At 43.1% G+C, this 19,176-nt stretch overlaps 1 protein-coding gene across 2 annotated transcripts in view; it reads right to left on the bottom strand.

The window, feature by feature from the left end:
• SEMA4B (semaphorin 4B) overlaps positions 1-19,176 on the bottom strand; it is a 444,317-nt gene that overhangs the window by 28,307 nt on the left and 396,834 nt on the right. For both annotated transcript variants that reach the window (XM_089687631.1, XM_089687632.1), the window contains 2 exons: positions 1,913-2,064; positions 1,761-1,823 (listed from right to left, as the gene is read on the bottom strand). In XM_089687631.1, coding sequence (XP_089543757.1) covers positions 1,761-1,823; positions 1,913-2,064 — 215 coding nt within the window. The remainder of the gene's footprint in view (positions 1-1,760; positions 1,824-1,912; positions 2,065-19,176) is intronic.

The raw sequence follows: 19,176 nt of genomic DNA, 5'->3' as shown, positions 1-19,176 counted from the left end.
AAAACTATACTCCCAGAAAAGCTTGGGACTCAAAAACGCTCATAAACGCAGGATAGCTGCATTTTCAGCGTTTTGCAGAGTCAGAGCGTTTTTACTGCTGAAAAACTCCTCTTCAAACGCAGTTGTTCTGGGAGGGGGGGGGGGGGGTTTCCAACCTTAAAACGTTCCAGCCAAAAAACACTGACAAAGTCCTATGTGTGCATGGACACACAGGATAACATGCTGGGGAACTTACTGGCTGTAGAAAAAAAACACCTGATGGCCAAAACAGCCGCTGTAAAAACAGCCAGTGTGCATGAGGCCTAAGGATCTGGCTCCTCTTTGTCTGTCAACCAGTCAGCTTCTGCTTTTAAAAGTCAATTAGACTGGATAGCATAGAAACATTTACCAAATACACTACAGGCTATACAGAGTTACATAGTTGGTAAGGTTGAATAAAGAAGCCAGTCCACCAGTCCTATGTTCACAATGGTGAGCCTAGAAAATTGGTATTATAATTGCATTGCATTCATAGTCAAACCATTGCTAATGCTCTCTAGGAAGCAATTTATGCATTGTTTTCGATAGGGAGGCCTCCAATGTTGCTTGTAGCAGCATGAAAAAACATAGGAAGAAAATGTAGAGGCCACCAGAATATTTGTTGTCATATATACACAGTCCTAATCACCAACTGTCTACAGGTTATACCAGTTCTATGTTCACAATATTGAACCTTGTGAACTGATATTATAATTACACTTTCTATTCATACTGACATCATTGCTAATGTGCTCTAGGAAACAATTCATGCACTCTTTTCCATGGGTTGGCTCCCCACATTGCTTAGACAGCATGAGTAACCATAGGAAGAAAACAGAGGCCACCAGAATTATTGTTGTGTCGTGCATCCGCAGTTCTAATCGCCAACTGCCTACAGGCTATAACCAGTTCGATGTTCACAATGGTAACACTGGTGACCAGAGATTATAATTGCACTGTATCCATCGTGAAACCATTGCTATTGCTCTCTAGGAAGCAATTCATGCATTATTTTCAATAGGGAGGCCTCCAACGTTGCTTGCAGCAGCATGAGAGGCCATAGGAAGAATATTTAGAGACCACCAGAATAATTGTTGTGTCATATATCCGCAGTCCTAATTGAAAACTGTCTACAGGTTATAACCGGTCCCATGTTCATAATGGTGAGCTTAGTGAACTGATATTACAATTGCACTGTATCCATAGTGACACCATTGCTAATGTGCTCCAGGAAGTAATTCAGGCACAATTTTCCATGGGGAGGCCTCCAACATTGATTGCAGCAACATGAGCAACCATAGGAAGAAAACATAAAGGCCGTCAGAATAATTGCTATGTCATATATCTGCAGTTCTAATAACTGACTAACTCTACTACCATTGTGCAAAGTGCTACTAAACAACTAGACAAGCAGAGGCTTGCTGAAGCCAGGTGAAGATATAGGAAATTTCACAATATAATTTATTAGCTTTTCCGCATTGTTTTGTGAAAAAAAAAAAATCATAGCTGATCCAAGTTTCTAACATTCAAGGTTAATAAATCAGAATCGTCCATCAATACATAATTATCAATGCAGCACAAAGAACAATGAGGATATGCCAAATGTTGTAACCCACAGCCAAAAATCAGCTGTACGGTTTCCAAATGTGGTTAATGCACATTCCCAATGCTCTCGGCATTGCCTAATGAAATAAATCCATAAACTTGCTATTGTGATATGTATTGTAGGATACAGAACATACCTGAGCATCTTTTCCCTTAAAAGTGCACTCCTTCTTTTTAAGCTCTTCTGCTTCCCACGTCAGCTGGAAGAGTAAATAAGTACGGCATTACTAAGGGACATGGCAGAGCCGCTCTGTCACACTATTAGAGAAAGTAGAAAGAAATGACCTACCATGGAGTGAGACATGAAGTTTGTGCTGTTCAGTGAGAACAGAGCCTCCCGTGCTCCCACATACAAAGTGTTCCCATCTTCACTCAGCAGGAGTGTGGTGTAATGGCTGACCCCTTCCGCTTCAAATCTCTTGATTGTCCTCTCTGGAGAACCTGCATAAACAGAACAGAACACTGAATTAAAATCCTGCAGTACATAAATAGCCAGCTTCGTGTATAGAAGGTTATAGTGAGATGTAAATGGGAAAGCTTATTGGGTCAGAACCATATATATATAAAAGAAATATTTTTATTTTTTAAATATATATTGGAATATAGCTTTTTTCTTATAATAAATTTTATTGTGCCCTAAATATCTGACCCATTTATACTCATTTTACATAAGAAGTAGGTTTCACAATATGATTATTTTGTTTGAACCATGGAATATTGGGGACCGGTCATGAATAGGAATTGAGTGCACTCCCCTTTCCCGATAATTTAAAGTGAACCTTTCCAGATATCAATAGTGATACCTTCATAATCTGCTTCAGCAGATATTTTGAACACACTTTTTTTCCAAACCATACGGGTTTAGAGGACTGAACAGCATAGCTATGGATATGTCATTTTTAGCTATTTGTCTAAAGTCTATGTCTAAGCCAGTCATTCCCAACCAGGGTTCCTCCAAAGGGTGCCTTGAGCGGTGGCTGATTGACATGTGCCTGCATATTTACAAGGTCAGCACCACTTGGCAGAACCAACTGCATGGTTCAATGATCTTTTTAGTTGTCGGTAAGGGTGCCATCCTGACCAACACTGTAAGGGGGGCGTTCTTCCCACTGACCACCAATGAAGGGGCATTTTTCCCACTGAATAGGTTTTAGCAAGGGTTCTCCAAGACCTGAAAATTATTTCAAGGGTTCCTCTGGGGCAAAAATGTTGAAAAAGTCTGATCTAAGCTATCATCTCTATTTCTAACCATCGCCCCTGGCTGGTGATGCATGCAGAGAGCAGTGACACATGACTCCAATAGGACAGGCAGAGGTGTCTTTGATTTGCAGGCCCTGATTGACATGTTCTCAAGGCCATGGTGCTCAATGGAAGGAATAACCAGATCTCTGCGGACAGACTGGAGGAAAGTTTTTGTTCAGTGATTTTGCAATGGTTGTTTATAAGCAGAATAGTTTATATCTGGCAGCAGTTTCTGTAAATATTGGCAAAGGAAAGCGTTGTTTTAATAAAAAGGTGGAAAGTGCAGTGATTTGCAGTAACTGAGGGAAGATAAAAAAAAAAGAAGAAATCTGCTTCCATTACTGCAGCTCTACTAGGCGAGGAATACCTTTCACATGACCCTGTGGACTTGTCAAAAACAAGGCCCATGGCCCACCAGATAATTTCATGGCCCTCACAACTCTCCTGCAGCTACGGCATCCCCCCTCGTCTCCGCCGTCCACTTGTCTCAGCAGTCATCAACAGAGGAGAACAGAACTCCTCCGGCAGATCCCGCGACTCTCTGGTCCTCCTCCAGGCCCTGCACTTTCAGCTCCACCCCCCAGCTTAATCCCATCTGTGAGGGTGGGGGAGTCTTGACTTCTGCTGGTGGAGGGGCTCTAGATGTGCAATTTCATAGGTTGCCATAGACTTCTTTGTGCTGTAGAACAATACATTTGCGTTGCAATAGTATAGCATGAACCAGCCCCAGGTATAATGGATGACTTATGCAAAACATCTACTATTTTTTAATTCTGTTTGTATGTCATGTGTGAAAAATGAAGATGTCTGCCAATCTCTACCTCAATAACCTGCTAAATCCCAGACATTTCTTTGGATGGTAAAGGTTACCAAATACAACTGCTGAAAAACAGAAATAATTGATACAATATCACTCAATACAATATCAATATACTGTATACAACTACAGGCAGCTTTGCTCTATACATGAGATATATATATTTATATATATATACATACAATATATATACAGGGCTTTTTTTCTCAGAGAATAGGTGCAGGAACGCCTCCCTTCGGGATCAGTTCTTGTCTCTGCCACCTACCCATCCCTAAGCACAGTACCTTGGTTCAGCCCCCTACCCACCTCCCAGTACAGATCCTTATAGAGAATACACAGCCAATCGTCATTTTGTGGTGCTAAGTACTTTGTATGGAAGGTGTTAATGATAACAAGAAAAGCAGTACAATAGACTCCCCACAGCCAGCAGCAATAGAGCTCCCCCCTCCAGCAACAATAGAGTCCCCCAGCAACAATGAACCCTGGCAACAAAATACCGCCCCAGCAACAATAGCCCCCCAGAAGCAATAACAGATCCCCAAGCAGCCAGCATCAATAGATCCTCCAGCAGCCAACAACAATAGATACCTCCCTAAACAGTAGATCCCTTCCAGCAACAATAGATCCACCACCAGCAACAACTGACCTCCCCAGCAACAGTAGACCACCATGTAAAAGTAGATCCCCTCCAGTAACAATAGATCCCCCAGCAGCCAGCACTGATAGACCTTCCAGCACACCCCAGCACCCCTTGCTATTACATACATTCAGTGCTGGAGGTACTGGAACTGCGTTCCCCAGCGTTCCTGCTGAAAAAAAAACTCTATATATATTTATACATACAGAGTATATATATATATATATATAGATATATATAGATATATATATATACAATTGTACCTTGGTTTACGAATGCCTCGGTTAACGTAATTTTCGGTTTACGAATGAAAATCCATTGAAAATAATGCCTCGGTTTACAAATTTTTTTCACAATATTAAGCAAGTTTCCCCAGGATGCATTGCACCTGGGAGGTTTATAGCGCTGGCCCCGTACCTTTAAAGTGCACTTTATAAAGAGTTTTGAACAGATAAGACTTTTTTTTTTTTACTTTTTTCTGACCCCCAGAATGGATTTATTGGTTTTCAATGCATTTACAAATTTTTTTCGCAATACGAAGCAAGTTTCCCCACGATTAGTTGCTCCTGGGAGGTTTAAAGCACCGGCCTCATGCATGCTGGAGTCTGCGGGTAGCACGTGGCGTCCAGTGTGGAGGTGTTGGAGTGGTTTTTGAATCGAGTTTTGGAGCCATTGTGGAAATTTTTAATCATGTCCCTGTACGGTATTTATGCCTTTAAAGTGCACTTTATAAAGAGTTTTGAACAGATAAAAGACTTTTTTTTTAACTTTTTTCTGACCTCCGGAATGGATTCATTGGTTTTCAATGCATTCCTATGGGAAACTGCATTTCAGGTATACGATTTTTTCACAATATGAAACGACCAGGAGAACGCATTAAATTCGTAAACCGAGGTACATATATATATATACCGAGGGTGTATGTATATATATATATATATATATATATATATATTTATTGATTTATTTATAGGCAGAAGAACTATTATCAATGAGAATTCAGGCTATTTGTTCGCCAGTAGCTAAAACTATCTCCTGCAAGATCACAATTATTAACTAACTTACGGTATGTAAAACGGAATATATACTCAAATATTTACCAACTAAAAAACTCTACAGAACTACAAAAAAAGGGTTTATGGTAGTGGAAACTATATAATCCATAAACAATACGGAATCAGCAATGTGGAAATGTTCTGAATAATTTGGAGGTGTGGATTCTGTATGTAGAAGACCTGTATCGCTTCCCTTGTCACCACAGGCACTGCGCCGATCAGTTGATCCCCCCAGTGGGGAGGAACACAGGACAAAGTAGACAAACTGCGTCCTTTGAATGGCTTTCCAGCTCATTAATAACTATGAGGTGATAGCTATTCCCCTGGGTGAGCCGGAGCACGTTCTTGTCTCCTGTTGCCTGCACATATTGCTTGTGTTGCTGGATGCAGATCTTTGGCTCAGAAATGCGATATCAATATGTTCACCAGCAGGACTGACGCTCCACTCCAAACCATGGGGGAAAGAAATCAGCCAGGATATTCTCGGGACTTTATCATCATTCAGGTCATGTCTATCCCCACAATGTAGATCTGTAATGAACGTCGTACAACTTGCTCTACTATTTACATCAAAATATTCAGTGCTCTGTGTAAATATGGATGTCTAGATTTTGTATTCTTCTAAAACTTGGGTATTCTTACGCAAATACACTCAAACATATTCCTTTATCTATCTTCCTGTTAATTGTCATCAGACTTTCACATACTGCATATAATCATGTAAAAAAAGGAAGCTAATACAAGAGGTTGAGCCATGCAGTTGTAATTCAATAAAAGGTTATCTAAACCCAAGAACTCAACATGTAATATATTGTAACCAGGGGCGGACTGACCATTTGGAAACTCGGGCACTGCCCGAGGGCCCGGGGTCAGTAGGGGGCCCCATGAGATGCCCCTGGTACCTTTTTCATAGGCTTTTTTAAGTTTGGGCAAGGACACAGGTGCCCCATGATCCCCTATTGCCCAGGGGCCCCATGAGTTGTCAGTCCGCCCCTGATTGTAACTTTCCCATCCTTAGATATGGGGGCTGCATTGGTTTTTCTTTTTTCAGGATTTTACACTTTGATTTGCACTTGGTGATCCTTCCAGTAATATACACCCTTTCCTAGAGTGACAACGTTCACTTTGCTGTATCTATGGAGGAATGGGGTTGTCACCCTTGGACAGGAAGTGTTAGGATTGCAATACACCTAACCCCACCTCTCCAGAGCAGAGCTGTTCTAAAGCATAAAAAGAGGACTGGGAATAATGCTAGTTGATAAGAATGCAGCAAAGGCCCATAGTACAGGGTGCTATCAGTTCAGAAGAGTTATGGCAAGATCAACAGGTATTTTTTGAACACAGAACAGATTTAATACAATGCTTTCTACTGTATATTCAGAAGACCAAAATGGAGCAAATAAGTAATGACCACTGTTGGGGTTCACATACACTTTAAAGTGTTACTTGAGATTTTCCTGTATGCTGTACAAGATGCTTCTTTTGAAACCTACTAAAAATTCATTATAAAAAAAAAATAAAGTGTTACTAAAATCTAGATTTAAAAAAAAATTAAAGCAACAAACATGCTATACTCACCTGCTCTGTGCAGCACACAGAGTGGCCCGATCCTCCTCTTCTTGGGTCCCCCACCGGCAATCCTGGCTCCTTTTCTTTTTTGCGTGTCCCCGTAACAAATGGCTGCTATAGAAGCACATGGTGTCCGCTCGCTCCTGAGTTGTGTATCTATAGAGCTGCGCTCCATAGGCTTATACAGCAGGACTTAGCCCCACCCTCCACTTCCTTTTCACTGCATTTGATTGACAGCAGCAGGAGCCATTGGCTCCTGCTGTTGCTCAAGTCGTGTGTGAAGAGGAAGAGAGGGGAGAAAAGATGCAGCCGTGCACAGCGCTGGCTCTATTCTTCCCCCTCTTCCCCTTCACACAAGGAAGGGGAAGGAAAAGAAACTGAAATTTCTTTTTACCTTATTGCAAAGAATGCATTAAGGTAAAAAACATTTTTAGGTTTAGTATCACTTTAAGGGCTTGTCTACACTTACAGTGCCCTTTGAAGAGTGTTTCATGGTGGATCGCTCTTCAGAGGGTGTTTGAAAGATGATGAGGAAGTGTTATGCCATAGAAGTAGTTGAGGGGAGGTAAAAACATGAAGTTGAGCCGCTTTTTAACCAACCCTCAACTGCAAGTATAAATGAGGTCTAAGAGAACATCAACATCAAATTTCTTTCTGTGAACCCAGAAAATGAAAGCGCATTTACAATCAATGAACTCATAGCTGTTAGCTGTCCCTCATTTGGAGGTCAGAATAGCACTTGTGTGGTTTGGCCAATCATTCTCTGCATATTAGATCTTTGTGGTCTGTGTAAGCAGGGCCATGCCAGGGATGTGTCATTTGCCTACAAACTGTGTCCCTTTTTTACCATTTCACAAAGTTAGGAGGTATGGAATAACTAATTGTGCTAGTTAGAGTCCTACCAATATACTTAGCCACTACCTTACCTGACTGTCTTGCAGGAGAAGTTCAGTTTTGAATTAAAGATGACCTCTTGGTTGTATTCTCATGTGAAGACCAACCAATCATCACTTTCAGTTGACCTGGCTTCCTGTAATGCAACTTTCAGTTCCCAGGGAATGCTGACCACCACCATTTTGTTGGATCCCACTACCTGCCTGGGTTCCTGTGTTTGCAGCTGTCTGGTTTTTCAGGTCCCCCCCCTATTGATTGACCACCAAGAGGGGGTAGTTTACATGTCACCAATGGAGTCCTAGTGCCAGTGAGCTTAGTCCATGTACAGTTGTGGTTGAATCTGGTCTGGACTTTTTATTCTGTGACTTTGGTATTATTTATTTGGTTGAATAAAGAAGAACTGAATTTTACCTATGACATGGTCATGATTCTGAAGATTCTTTCTGGAATGATTATGAACCTATGGTAGGCATAGTTCCCCTCTTGTTGTCCACCTGAGTGCTCTACTTTTATTGACTTTCCAACCAACCATGAGCATCTCTACAATCTGTAGGATATTTTTGGGCTCATAAGTAACCTATGAACCCAACCTCAGTGGAGGAAGAATGACCATTATTTTTGTCCAAAACTGGAAAGTCTTGTCGGGTTTGTTATGCTCAAGCTATTTGTGTCTTGGTGGAGTAGAATACGTGGGTTGACTCATACGAACTGAAGGAAAGGAAAGTGGAAGTGTTGTCATAAATGGCCACTCAGCCTACGGCTATGTGTCTAGGAATGAATGTTTACCTTCAACGGGTAGTTTGTTACTTGGTCGGAAATGCAGTCCAAGTCATGATCTATGTACACCTTCCTAGTGCCAAGAAAATCTCCCCCACACCATTACACTACCACCATCAGCCTGAACCACTGATACAAGGCAGGATGGATCCATGCTTTCATGTTGCTTACACTAAATTCTGACCCTACCATCTGAATATCGCAGCAACCAGTCTGCCCATTCTCCTCTGACATCGACAGGGCATTTACTTCCACACAACTGCCGCTCACTGGATATTTTCTCTTTTTCGGACCATTCTCTGTAAACCCTAGAGATGGTTGTTTATGAAAATCCCAGGAGATCAGCAGTTTTTTAAATACTCAGACCAGCCCATCTGGTATCAACAACCATGCCACGCTCAAAGTCACTTAAATCCCCTTTCTTCTCTTTTCAGGTTTGAACTTCAGCAAGTCATCTTCACCACATCTGGATGCGTAAATGCATTGAGTTGTTGACTTCTGATTGGTTGATTAGCAATTTTTGCAGCCAAGCAATTGAATGGTGTATCTAATAAGGTGGCCAGTAATGCAATATCTGCTGGATTGCTTTCTCAACTCTGCTTACATCAATCTTCCAAAACGCAAGCAGAGAGGGAGTTTTGTCTTTACTACAACCCCAGGATCGGTTGTGTTGGTGGAATAGTGTACACTTGGCACCCCGGTAGACATACAGACACTGTTGAAATTACATTACTGATGCAATGCAGGGGATGCAGTTTTCTACATAAGAAGCTGCTCAAGCATAGGAAGCAAGACAATTACATGAGCAGGGGGCATGAATTCTAGGAAATCTGTAATACCAATCGAATATAAGTGCCTAGAAATGTCGGCAACTGAGTTTTTGGAAAATGTTCAAATGATTATAATTATTATTATTAAATTATTAAAATATTCAAGTAAAATCAAATGTTACCTTTTTAAACGTCTGTGTAGCTTAGTGTACAGGAGGACTATACGACACACCATGCACTCAACTGATTCACCTGCTGCAAGTGATTCATTTAGCAATGTGCGGACCCTAAGGGGCACCATACACACGTTACATTCTGACAATCTTTGTATAATCAACTTAATCAACAATCAAAACTAAGTGACATGAGCACTTACCTAATCTATCCAATCAATTCTTATCCAATCTGTCAGGTCCTTGCACTTGGACTGAGAACTTTGATGTGAAGGAGGGGGTCTGGGGCAGGGGCGGACTGACAACTCATGGGGCCCCTGGGCAATAGGGGATCATGGGGCCCCTGTGTCCTTGCCCAAACTCAAAAAGCCCATGAAAAAGGTACCAGGGGCATCTCATGGGGCCCCCTACTGACCCCGGGCCCTCGGGCAGTGCCCAAGTTTCCAAATGGTCAGTCCTCCCCTGGTCTGTGGACACTTATTGTATGTAAGGGGGATTAAGGACTCTGATGTCAAAAGGGGGGAGTAGAAGGATTTTCTTTTAAAATGGGGGGTTAGGACTAGGGTGAGGGGGGGGGGGGGACTCTGATGTGAAAGTGTGAAGGGGAGGGGGGAGGGGTGAGGACTCTATTGTTGACAAGAAAGATGGGATTTTGATGTGATGGGGGGACCCCATTGTACCTGAGATTTTGCATACTTTCAAAGGGTGCTATGTCTCAATAAACCTTGATAAAAACACTAGAATACATATGTACATACATGTGCATCTATCCACCATTAGTGTTGACTGTCTGAATTTTATTATTTATTTTCGTTAGCACCATTTGGGAAATTGGTTAGTTTCGGTACAGTGGCTGCAAAGATTGGGGCTCCATTTTTTGTTGTGCTATAGGATTATCTTACTTGTTCAAATGATTGTAACCCCAATTTTGTTATTTTTATAAAATAACAAACAGGTTTATACTCACCTGCTCTGTGCATTGGATTTGCACAGAGCGGCCCCGATCCTCCTCTTCTTGTCTCCCCCGCAGGTTCTCCTGGCTCCTCCTCTTCTTGGTATGCCACCATAGGAAGCTGCTTCCAATGGTTTCACATTTGTGGGCTCACCAGCTACCCAGAGGTTCACAATCCCCCACCAGACCACCCACAAGAGTTCCGGAACCACTCTGCATCCCTTGCGGCATGCTTCCCATTTTAATCCGATTTTACATTTCTTTGTATTTTACTATTTATAAATAAATCTCATTTTTTAAGGAAATGCACTAGCCCTGTGCGCCCTCCTTGTTTCTTATATACAGTTCTCTTTGGATTTCCCTTGTCCGTTGAGGGCAGCAAGGCTTGCATTTCTCTCTCACTCATTTGGGGATACTGATATTATGGAGTCCACAGTCCAGCGCAGGAGCACATGCATTCAGTTGCTTTATTCTTCTTTCTGGCTCAACCTTGAGCCGTGCTGCCTGCATCCACAGACACAGACAGCGCGGCTCTACTCCACCCCCTGCTCCCTTGTCACAGGATTTGACTGACAGCAGCAGGAGCCAATGGGAATGAGGGCTCAGGTATGTCTAAGGGGGTGAAGGGGCATACTGCTACCTAAACATTTTTTACCTTAATATAATGGTAAAAAAATGTTTAGGCTTTACAGCCACTTTAAATGTGAATTTATTTCAGCATACCAAGAAAAATGAAGATAAACTGGCATTCAGAGTCTATTCCTGGCAGCCCCCAGTAAGATGGAGCCTCCTCAGCTGAACAATAAAGTGACAAGTGAGATGAAGAGAGGACTGTTGTGTTCAGCCCGGGGCCCCCTGCAAGGCCCGATCCTCAGTACAGCCTGACCTTTGTCATCGTTCATGCCGGGTTTCACAACATTAGGCAGCTCTCTGTTATTAGTGTTCATTAGCTTGTCTGAACAGCCTTGACATTTCCAGTTGGAACTTGCCTCAAAAAAAAGAAAAAAAAAAAGGGAAAAAATTGGACACTTTTTTGCAGTTATGAACGTTTGCATGCGAGAGAATAATTCCTCATTGGTACACAGAGCCGTGTAATCTGATATTAAGAAGAGAGAATGTAGCTGCCTTCAGGAAAAAAACACATTGGAAGCAACAGCAGAAAACCTGTACTGAAGGACACAGCTGCTTTCAAAAATATGAGTTCCCTGTCTGAGTCTGGCCTCCGTACCTAGGACAAGCATGCAGCTAGTGAAGTCAGTACTTCCAGTCTGTCTTCTGTTTCTGAGTCAGTGATTCAGGCCAGGTCCACATCTATGCATTTTTAAGTGAATTTGCAGATCTGCAGAAACCAATATAATCCATTTAATCTTATTTCCTATGAGTCCTGTTCACATCTTCGCAGTCTCCTGCAATGCATTTTTTGGAAATGAGCTGGAATTTTTTACATGCATGTTTGGTTCCATAGACTTTAATACAATTGCATAAAAAACGCATATACCTGAATTTTTTTGTGGTTTTTTGTGCATTTTTGCTGCATTTTGCTGCATGACAACAAACACCTCCAACATCAATAAATAGCTTACCATTGGCCAAAATGAAAAACGCAAAGTGCAAAATGGCATAAAAAAAAAGCAAAATATGCTGGAAAACAAACCTCAAACATGCATCTGTACATGCATAGATGTGAGCCTAGCCTAGGAAAGTATTAAAACCATTGAATTACCATGACAGGCATACAATCAGCTTACCAATGGCAGCTGACTTTATTTTGTTCCTAAATGAACCTAGGTAGCTTGTTCTACTGACTATACTAAGTCAAATCTGAATTGCAGTGTACAGTTACCATTCCCTATATGTTTCCTTGGAAAAGTCAACCAGTTGCCCTCCGCCCTATAGCAGAAATACTGCTGCAGGGTGGCGGGACTGCGCAAAATCACGTATATATACGTGATTTGCATTTCCGGGTAGGGGGCGAGCCGCTATTGGTGGCTACAGATGTCGATCACTGGTTCCCGACTGGAGATTCCCTGCCGGCACCCGGCGATCGCCGAGAATCAGTGACAGGGGAGAGACCTGTGTGTAAACAACACGTATCTCTCCTGCCAGCAGTAACATGCTGCTGTGTGCTCTGCACAACAGAGATGTACACAGCAGCATGTCTTCCTAGTACAACACACACAGCACATGATGTAAAACCAGTGGCGTCCCTAGGCAGGAGTGGGGGTGCGCACCACACCGGGTGACACCTATCGCACGTGGTGACACCGGACCCTCTTCATGAGCTCCACGAAAAGGAAAATTTTAAAGCAAGCCAACGATCCCCGAAGATGGATTGGATCTGCAAATTGAGCATAATGGATCGGTGTCCGATCCCTTATGCTCCCTAACGTGCAGATGCGATCCATCTTGCGGGGATCATCGGCTTGGTTTAAAACTTTCCTTTTCGTGGAGCTCGTGGAAAGATCAGTAAACCCCGTATAGGTTGCAAGCCGACGATTCCCGCAAGATGGATCGGATCTGTGGATTGAGCATAATGGATCGGAGTCCGATCCATTATGCTCCCCAATCCGCAGATCCGATCCATCTTGCGGGAATCATCGGCTTGCTTTAAAACTTTCCTTTTCATGGAGCTCGTGGAGAGATCAGTTAACCCCGTATAGGTTGCAAGCTGACAATCCACGCAGGATGGATCGGATCTGCGGATTGGGGAGCATAATGGATAGGACTCTGATCCATTAGGCTCAGTCCGCAGATCTGATCGATCCTGTGGGGATCGTCGGAGGGGTGACACCAAGTGTTACCTTACCGGGTGACACCAACCCTAGGGACGCCCCTGTGTAAAACCGCACACAAGCACACAGTTAACCCTTTGATTGCACCAGATGTTAACCCCTTCCTGCCCAGTGTCATTAGTGCAGTGTCAGTGCTTTTTATTAGCACTGATCATTGTATTAGTGTCATTGGCGATGTCAGTGACAGTTAGTCAGTTCCCACCACAGGGGCGGACTGACCATTTGGAAACTCAGGCACTGCCCGAGGGCCTGGGGTCAGTAGGGGGCCCCATGAGATGCCCCTGGTACCTTTTTCATAGGCTTTTTTGAGTTTGGGCAAGGACACAGGAGCTCCATGATCCCCTATTGCCTGGGGGCCCCATGAGTTGTCAGTCCGCCCCTGTCCCACCCAGTGTCACCGCAGTCCTGCAGTACTGCTATAAGTCACTGATCGCTAGTATAAAAAAAAATCCAGTATATATACCGCCAGAAATGTCACATTTGTTAGCCCCCCTAAGGTAATAGGTTCACACTGCTAACCTTAGATGTTCATCATATCAGAGGTTAGGGAGTCAATTAAAGCAGTGTATGACGGTTCATTTCTAGGATTTTTCCGGATATCACGATAACCCCTCACCAAGTCTTCCAATCACTGATTACTCTACTTACACACAGCGCCCGGCGCACAGCAGTATACTACAGCGCCAATCTTTAAAATGAAACAGCCCACAGAGACTCGGCTTCACAAAAAGATATGTGCTGCTCTTTGATGCTCTACACAGTAGAACGAAATGTAATTTACAAACCGTGAAAATCCTTTCCTATCCTGGCATAATGGGACAAAACCTCAGTGCCTTAACGATTTGCAGTGCTCTTGCAACAATCCACTCGGCAATTTACTCCATCCATAGTGAGCATTTGCAAAACGTATTACGGTTCTGTTTTCATGTTTGTAATTCACATGATGTGTATTGGACATCTGGAAATGAAGCCGGTTAGTTTTTGGCAAGCCATGCCCAGGCACACGCTTTTCTCAGATGAACGGTAAATTCTATCAAGTCCTTTAGGAAAAAATTGAACAACGCATGGATTTCACATTGCCTGAGTTTCTTTTAATTCATTTCCAATACCATAGATGGGAAAAGATGTTATATGATTCATGTAGTTGATTTATCACACAATTGTAAAAATGGACATAATGCAAAACTAAATAGAATACAAAGGCTTTAGAATAAAGATCTACTGTTGGTAAATACAAAGGATAACAGGTAAGAAAAAAACAATAATCATTTTGTTTATGGAAAGGATGGGGCAGGACTGGTAGCATTGACCTTCATTGGCATTGTTATTTTCTCCAGGCTTTGACAAACACAGGAATCCAAACGGTTTTAGAGCACCAGCTAGGAATCTGAAAAGTAACAAGATTTTGAATTGGGATGAAATATCAATGGACATCCACCTTTGCTGTCAACCGATCTAGTGACATACATTCAGGGTAGACAAACCAGTTGCATTGACTGTGCAGATACAAAAGGGCCCTCTTGGGGTTGGGAGCCCATTTATATTAGAGGTGGGACAGGAACATGCTGTCACCAGACACACCAGAATATCACCAGCACACCAAGGTTCTCCATTAAGCTTTAATAAGCAATCACATACACATGTGACATTCCTGATGAAGGGATCCTGCGAGACTCCGAAACGTTGCTCTTGCTGTAACTACGTGATTGCTTATTAAAGCTTCGGAACCCATCCTGGACAATCTTGGTGTGCTGGTGACCTTCTTCCTTTGTGATGCTTCTCGGTTCCAGCTGATGGTCACTGCAGCACCTACCTACACGCACAGCTACTCTTTGATCCAGGAACATGTGCATTGGGGTTTTGTAATTTTGCTTAGGTACGTGCTGGGATCTCCACTAGCTCACATACACATACAATAGACCTGAGCAGTGCTAGATAGTGCTGATATGGATCTATTGTTACTGGGGGTGTTTTGTTGCAAGGGGTCTATTGTTGCTGGGGGTATCTATTGTTGATAGCGGTTTCTATTGTTGGTGCACACACACACTATATTGCTAAAAGTATTGGGACACCTGCCGTTTCAAGCACATGAATTTTGATGGCATCCCAGTCTTAGTCCGTAGGGTTCAATATTGAGCTGGCCCCGCCCTTTGCAGCTATAACAGCTTCAACTCTTCTGGGAAGGCCGTCCACAAGGTTTAGGAGGGTGTCTATGGGAAGGTTTCACCATTCTTCCAGAAGCACATTTGTGAGGTCAGGCCCTGATGTCGGACGAGAAGGTCTGGATCACAGTCTCCGCTCTAATTCATCCCAAAGGTGTTCTATCAGGTTGACGTCAGGACTCTATTGAGGCCAGTTAAGTTCCTCCACCCCAAACTCGCTCATCCACGTCTTTATGGACCTTGCTTTGTGTACTGGTGCTCAGTCATGTTGGAACAGAAAGGGGCCATCCCCAAACTGTTCCCACAAAGTTGGGAGCATGAAATTGTCCAAAATGTCTTGGTATGCTGACGCCTTAAGAGCTCCCTTCACTGGAACTAAGGGGCCAAGCCCAACCCCTGAAAAACAACCCCGCACCATAATCCCCCCCTCCACCAAACTTTATACTTGGCACAATGCGGTCAGGCAAGTACCGTTCTCCTGGCAACCACCAAACCCAGACACGTCCATCGGATTGCCAGACAGAGAAGCGTGATTTGTCATTCCAGAGAACATGTCTCCATTGCTCTAGAGTCTAGTGGCGGCGTGGTTTACACCACTGCATCTGACGCTTTGCATTGCACTTGGTGATGTAAGGCTTGGATGCAGCTGCTCAGCCATGGACACCCATTCTGTGAAGCGCTCTATGCATGGTTGTTGTGCTACACAAAGTTTGGAGGTGTTTAGCTATTGACTCCTCAAATGTTTGTAGAAGCAGTCTGCATACCTAGGTGGCTGCTTGATTTTATACAACTGTGGCCATGGAGGAGATTTGAACACCTGAATCCAATAATTTGGAGGGGTGTCCCAATACTTTTAGCAATATAGGTGTCCGTTTATGAACCAGCAGTAATAGATCGCTGCTCAGTTCTCCGGCATTCTCGGAGAACACAGTTCTCCTGTGAATGCAGTTTATGAAGCAGTTCTCCGAACGAAGGGAGAACAGTCTCCAAACGCTGGAGAACGGTGTACAAACTCTGGAAAATGGCTGATTTTACTATAATCTCGTGAGATTACAACAAAAGATCAGTTTACTAAACAGAGGTAAATTATCGCTGCTTAGTTTGCGGTCCCTCCGATTCTCCAGCTCTGGGCTGGAGAATCTGGAGGAAGAACACAGATCTCTAGTGAAGAGCTGAACAGTTCCCCACTGATCTCCTGAGTGTCATAAACTGTGAATGACCAGAGAATAGCTGTGATCCCCTGAATTGCAGCTATTCTCTGTGTCATAAACGGACACCATAGTGTATATACACACAGTATATATGTATGTACTGTATAGTATATATACACAATAGTTGTCAGAATTATAAAGTACAGCCTATGTACCACTAGAAAAATCTAACAAAAGTTTTCTGCCTGAGGAGACAAAAAAAAACGTGTTCACTCCTCCATTACAATGCGTATACAGATGACACATCGTGTATCACTAAATATTCCATTAGTTTGCTTTACTGTTCTTGGAGTTTATGGATTTGATTTCTGCACTTTTCGCACATTTTTTTATGCTTGCTAGAATAAGAAGTCCAGACAGAATGTCATTACTGTACCCTCCTAAAAGTGCGAAACTGCTTACACCATGCCTTGTCAGCAACTGCGCAGCTAACAAACACTTTCAATATTTTGGTCATATTAGATCAAAGGAGAGAAGGATTGGAGTTCTGATTTATCAACATCAGTGGATGGAACGATCTGTTTTGCCCACAGCAACCAACCATCTGTCATTTTCTATAGCAGTTTAGAAAACAAAAGCATGAATCTGGCAGCGATGGTGTGGGCAGCTTCTCCACTTTTCTTCCCTTCAGTCTTCATAAATCAGACCCAATGTCTCATAAGTTCACAAAATCATTATAGGTTACAGCTGTCAGTCCAAAAGAGGCTGACGTTCTAGGCAGGAAAGGCTTTTACTCAATTACTGCGCTGTGAATAACGCTGGAAGACGGCAGCTCTGGACGATAAAAGTGCCACAGGGTTCATTTAATAACATGGTGACAACAGCAATATCACCCTGTGACAACTGGTTGGACTTTAGCTTCAGACAGAGCTGATAAGGAGGTTAAAATCCACATTATAGGGAAATGCAATTGCGATAGCAATGAGCTAATATTTGTCATTTAAATGTAACAGCACCAGGCCTGATCTGCTGGCTACGTGTCAAGAGGGTTGTGAAGAGTTGAGGGCTGTTTTCCTTATGGATCCTTACATTACTGTTGGAATCTTCTCTGGGGACTTGGGCTTGGTGTCAACCTAGTTTTGTGAAGGAAGCAGACACTTGAAAAGAATACCATTAGATTTAAATGTACAATGGTTTTATTACGTACTGCTGGAAGACTAAAGCTGGCCATACATCAGTAGAATTTCACTGGAAAGTTAGTACAGAAATTCTAAAAAAATTCTCAAAGCATTTGATCTTGCCATCACTGTGTCAACTAATTTCATGGAAAAGCTAATAAAATTTTATCCAGATCTGCTAACTGAAAGAAATGCCCGTAGCGAAAATAAAGAAGAAAATAGCGCAGGACATACATGACTAGGCCCAGAGTGGGGGAAGGAGGAGCAGAAAGGGTTAAGGTTAGCTCCAGGGGGATTTGTTTTGATAGTGGGGGGTAGATGATTGGTAGAGGTTGGTGTAGGTGGGGTTTTTGCTGCACCTTAGGGTGGGAGGTTCTGTGAGGGGGCGTTAGTTTAGCTGGACAGCAGGAGTGTGAGGTTCCCTCCCGCCCTCCCTGTTTGGGTGAGTTTTGGGTCCCTCCAGGTAGAGGGGGGATTATGTTGGTTCCTGGGCGGTTGTTGGTCTTTGGAGGCGGTTCTTATTTGGAAGGTAAACAACAATGGTGTGGGACCCATCCGTGGTATGGGATGCCCGGGGACATTCCCAGTTAACCAAGGTTTAACTGGAAGGTGGTGGTGCTGCACTGCGGACGGTATGGTTGTCTCCGAGCTGGTTGGTTGCGGCTGGAGGCCTAGTGTATATGGTTGTCCGCAGGTGCATTTCGGATCGTTTGGGGTGCCTTCGAAGACCAACAACAATTCTTTGGGTTTCTGTTATAAGGAATGGTTGGTGTATTGTAACTTGAGTTGTTAATAAAAGGCCATGTTGGCCATTTACTCCAAAATTGGTGTCTGTCTTTTGTTAGTATAATTGGTTAAGGGGAAGGGGGTTGGTGCGGAATGGTAATGGTGGTAATGGGGAAGTGGACGAGCCTATCTCTGGTGCAATAATCATGGGATCCCAGACATACTGAAGCCTAAGTTTAGTTAAATGGAAAAAAAAAATCAGCACAAGTGATATTACTTACAGTCAATGACAAGTGTCCCTTGTGCTGCTGGCTGCTCTCTTGACCAAAATCCGAAGTCCCCTCCCTCCCCCTCATATACCCACAGCTGTAATATAAGGCAGGTCATAGATTATGCCATTTTCTTTCCTTCCACCACAGGTGGAAGGTACGAAAATAGCTGGATTCCCCCATCAACACAGTCGGTTATGATGGGGGAATCCCTCCCTCAGTGCTATTGTGTTCTGCCGACGGGGAACGTTCCCTGCCGACACAACACAATGATTAGTATGCGTGGGTGATCAGCTGTTGTGTCATGTTGCATGCAACAATAAAAATTATTATACCAGAAATTTGTTTGTTCCAGAAAAAAATTCCCATTCTGCTCTTTCATTGTTGAC

This window comes from Staurois parvus, unplaced genomic scaffold (genome assembly GCF_062004578.1).
Source record: "Staurois parvus isolate SC_StPar_1 unplaced genomic scaffold, SC_StPar_1.0 ptg000432l, whole genome shotgun sequence".
Lineage (NCBI taxonomy): Eukaryota > Metazoa > Chordata > Amphibia > Anura > Ranidae > Staurois > Staurois parvus.
The sequence above is the reverse complement of the archived record's forward strand: the minus strand, read 5'-3'. Positions and strand labels throughout refer to the sequence as shown.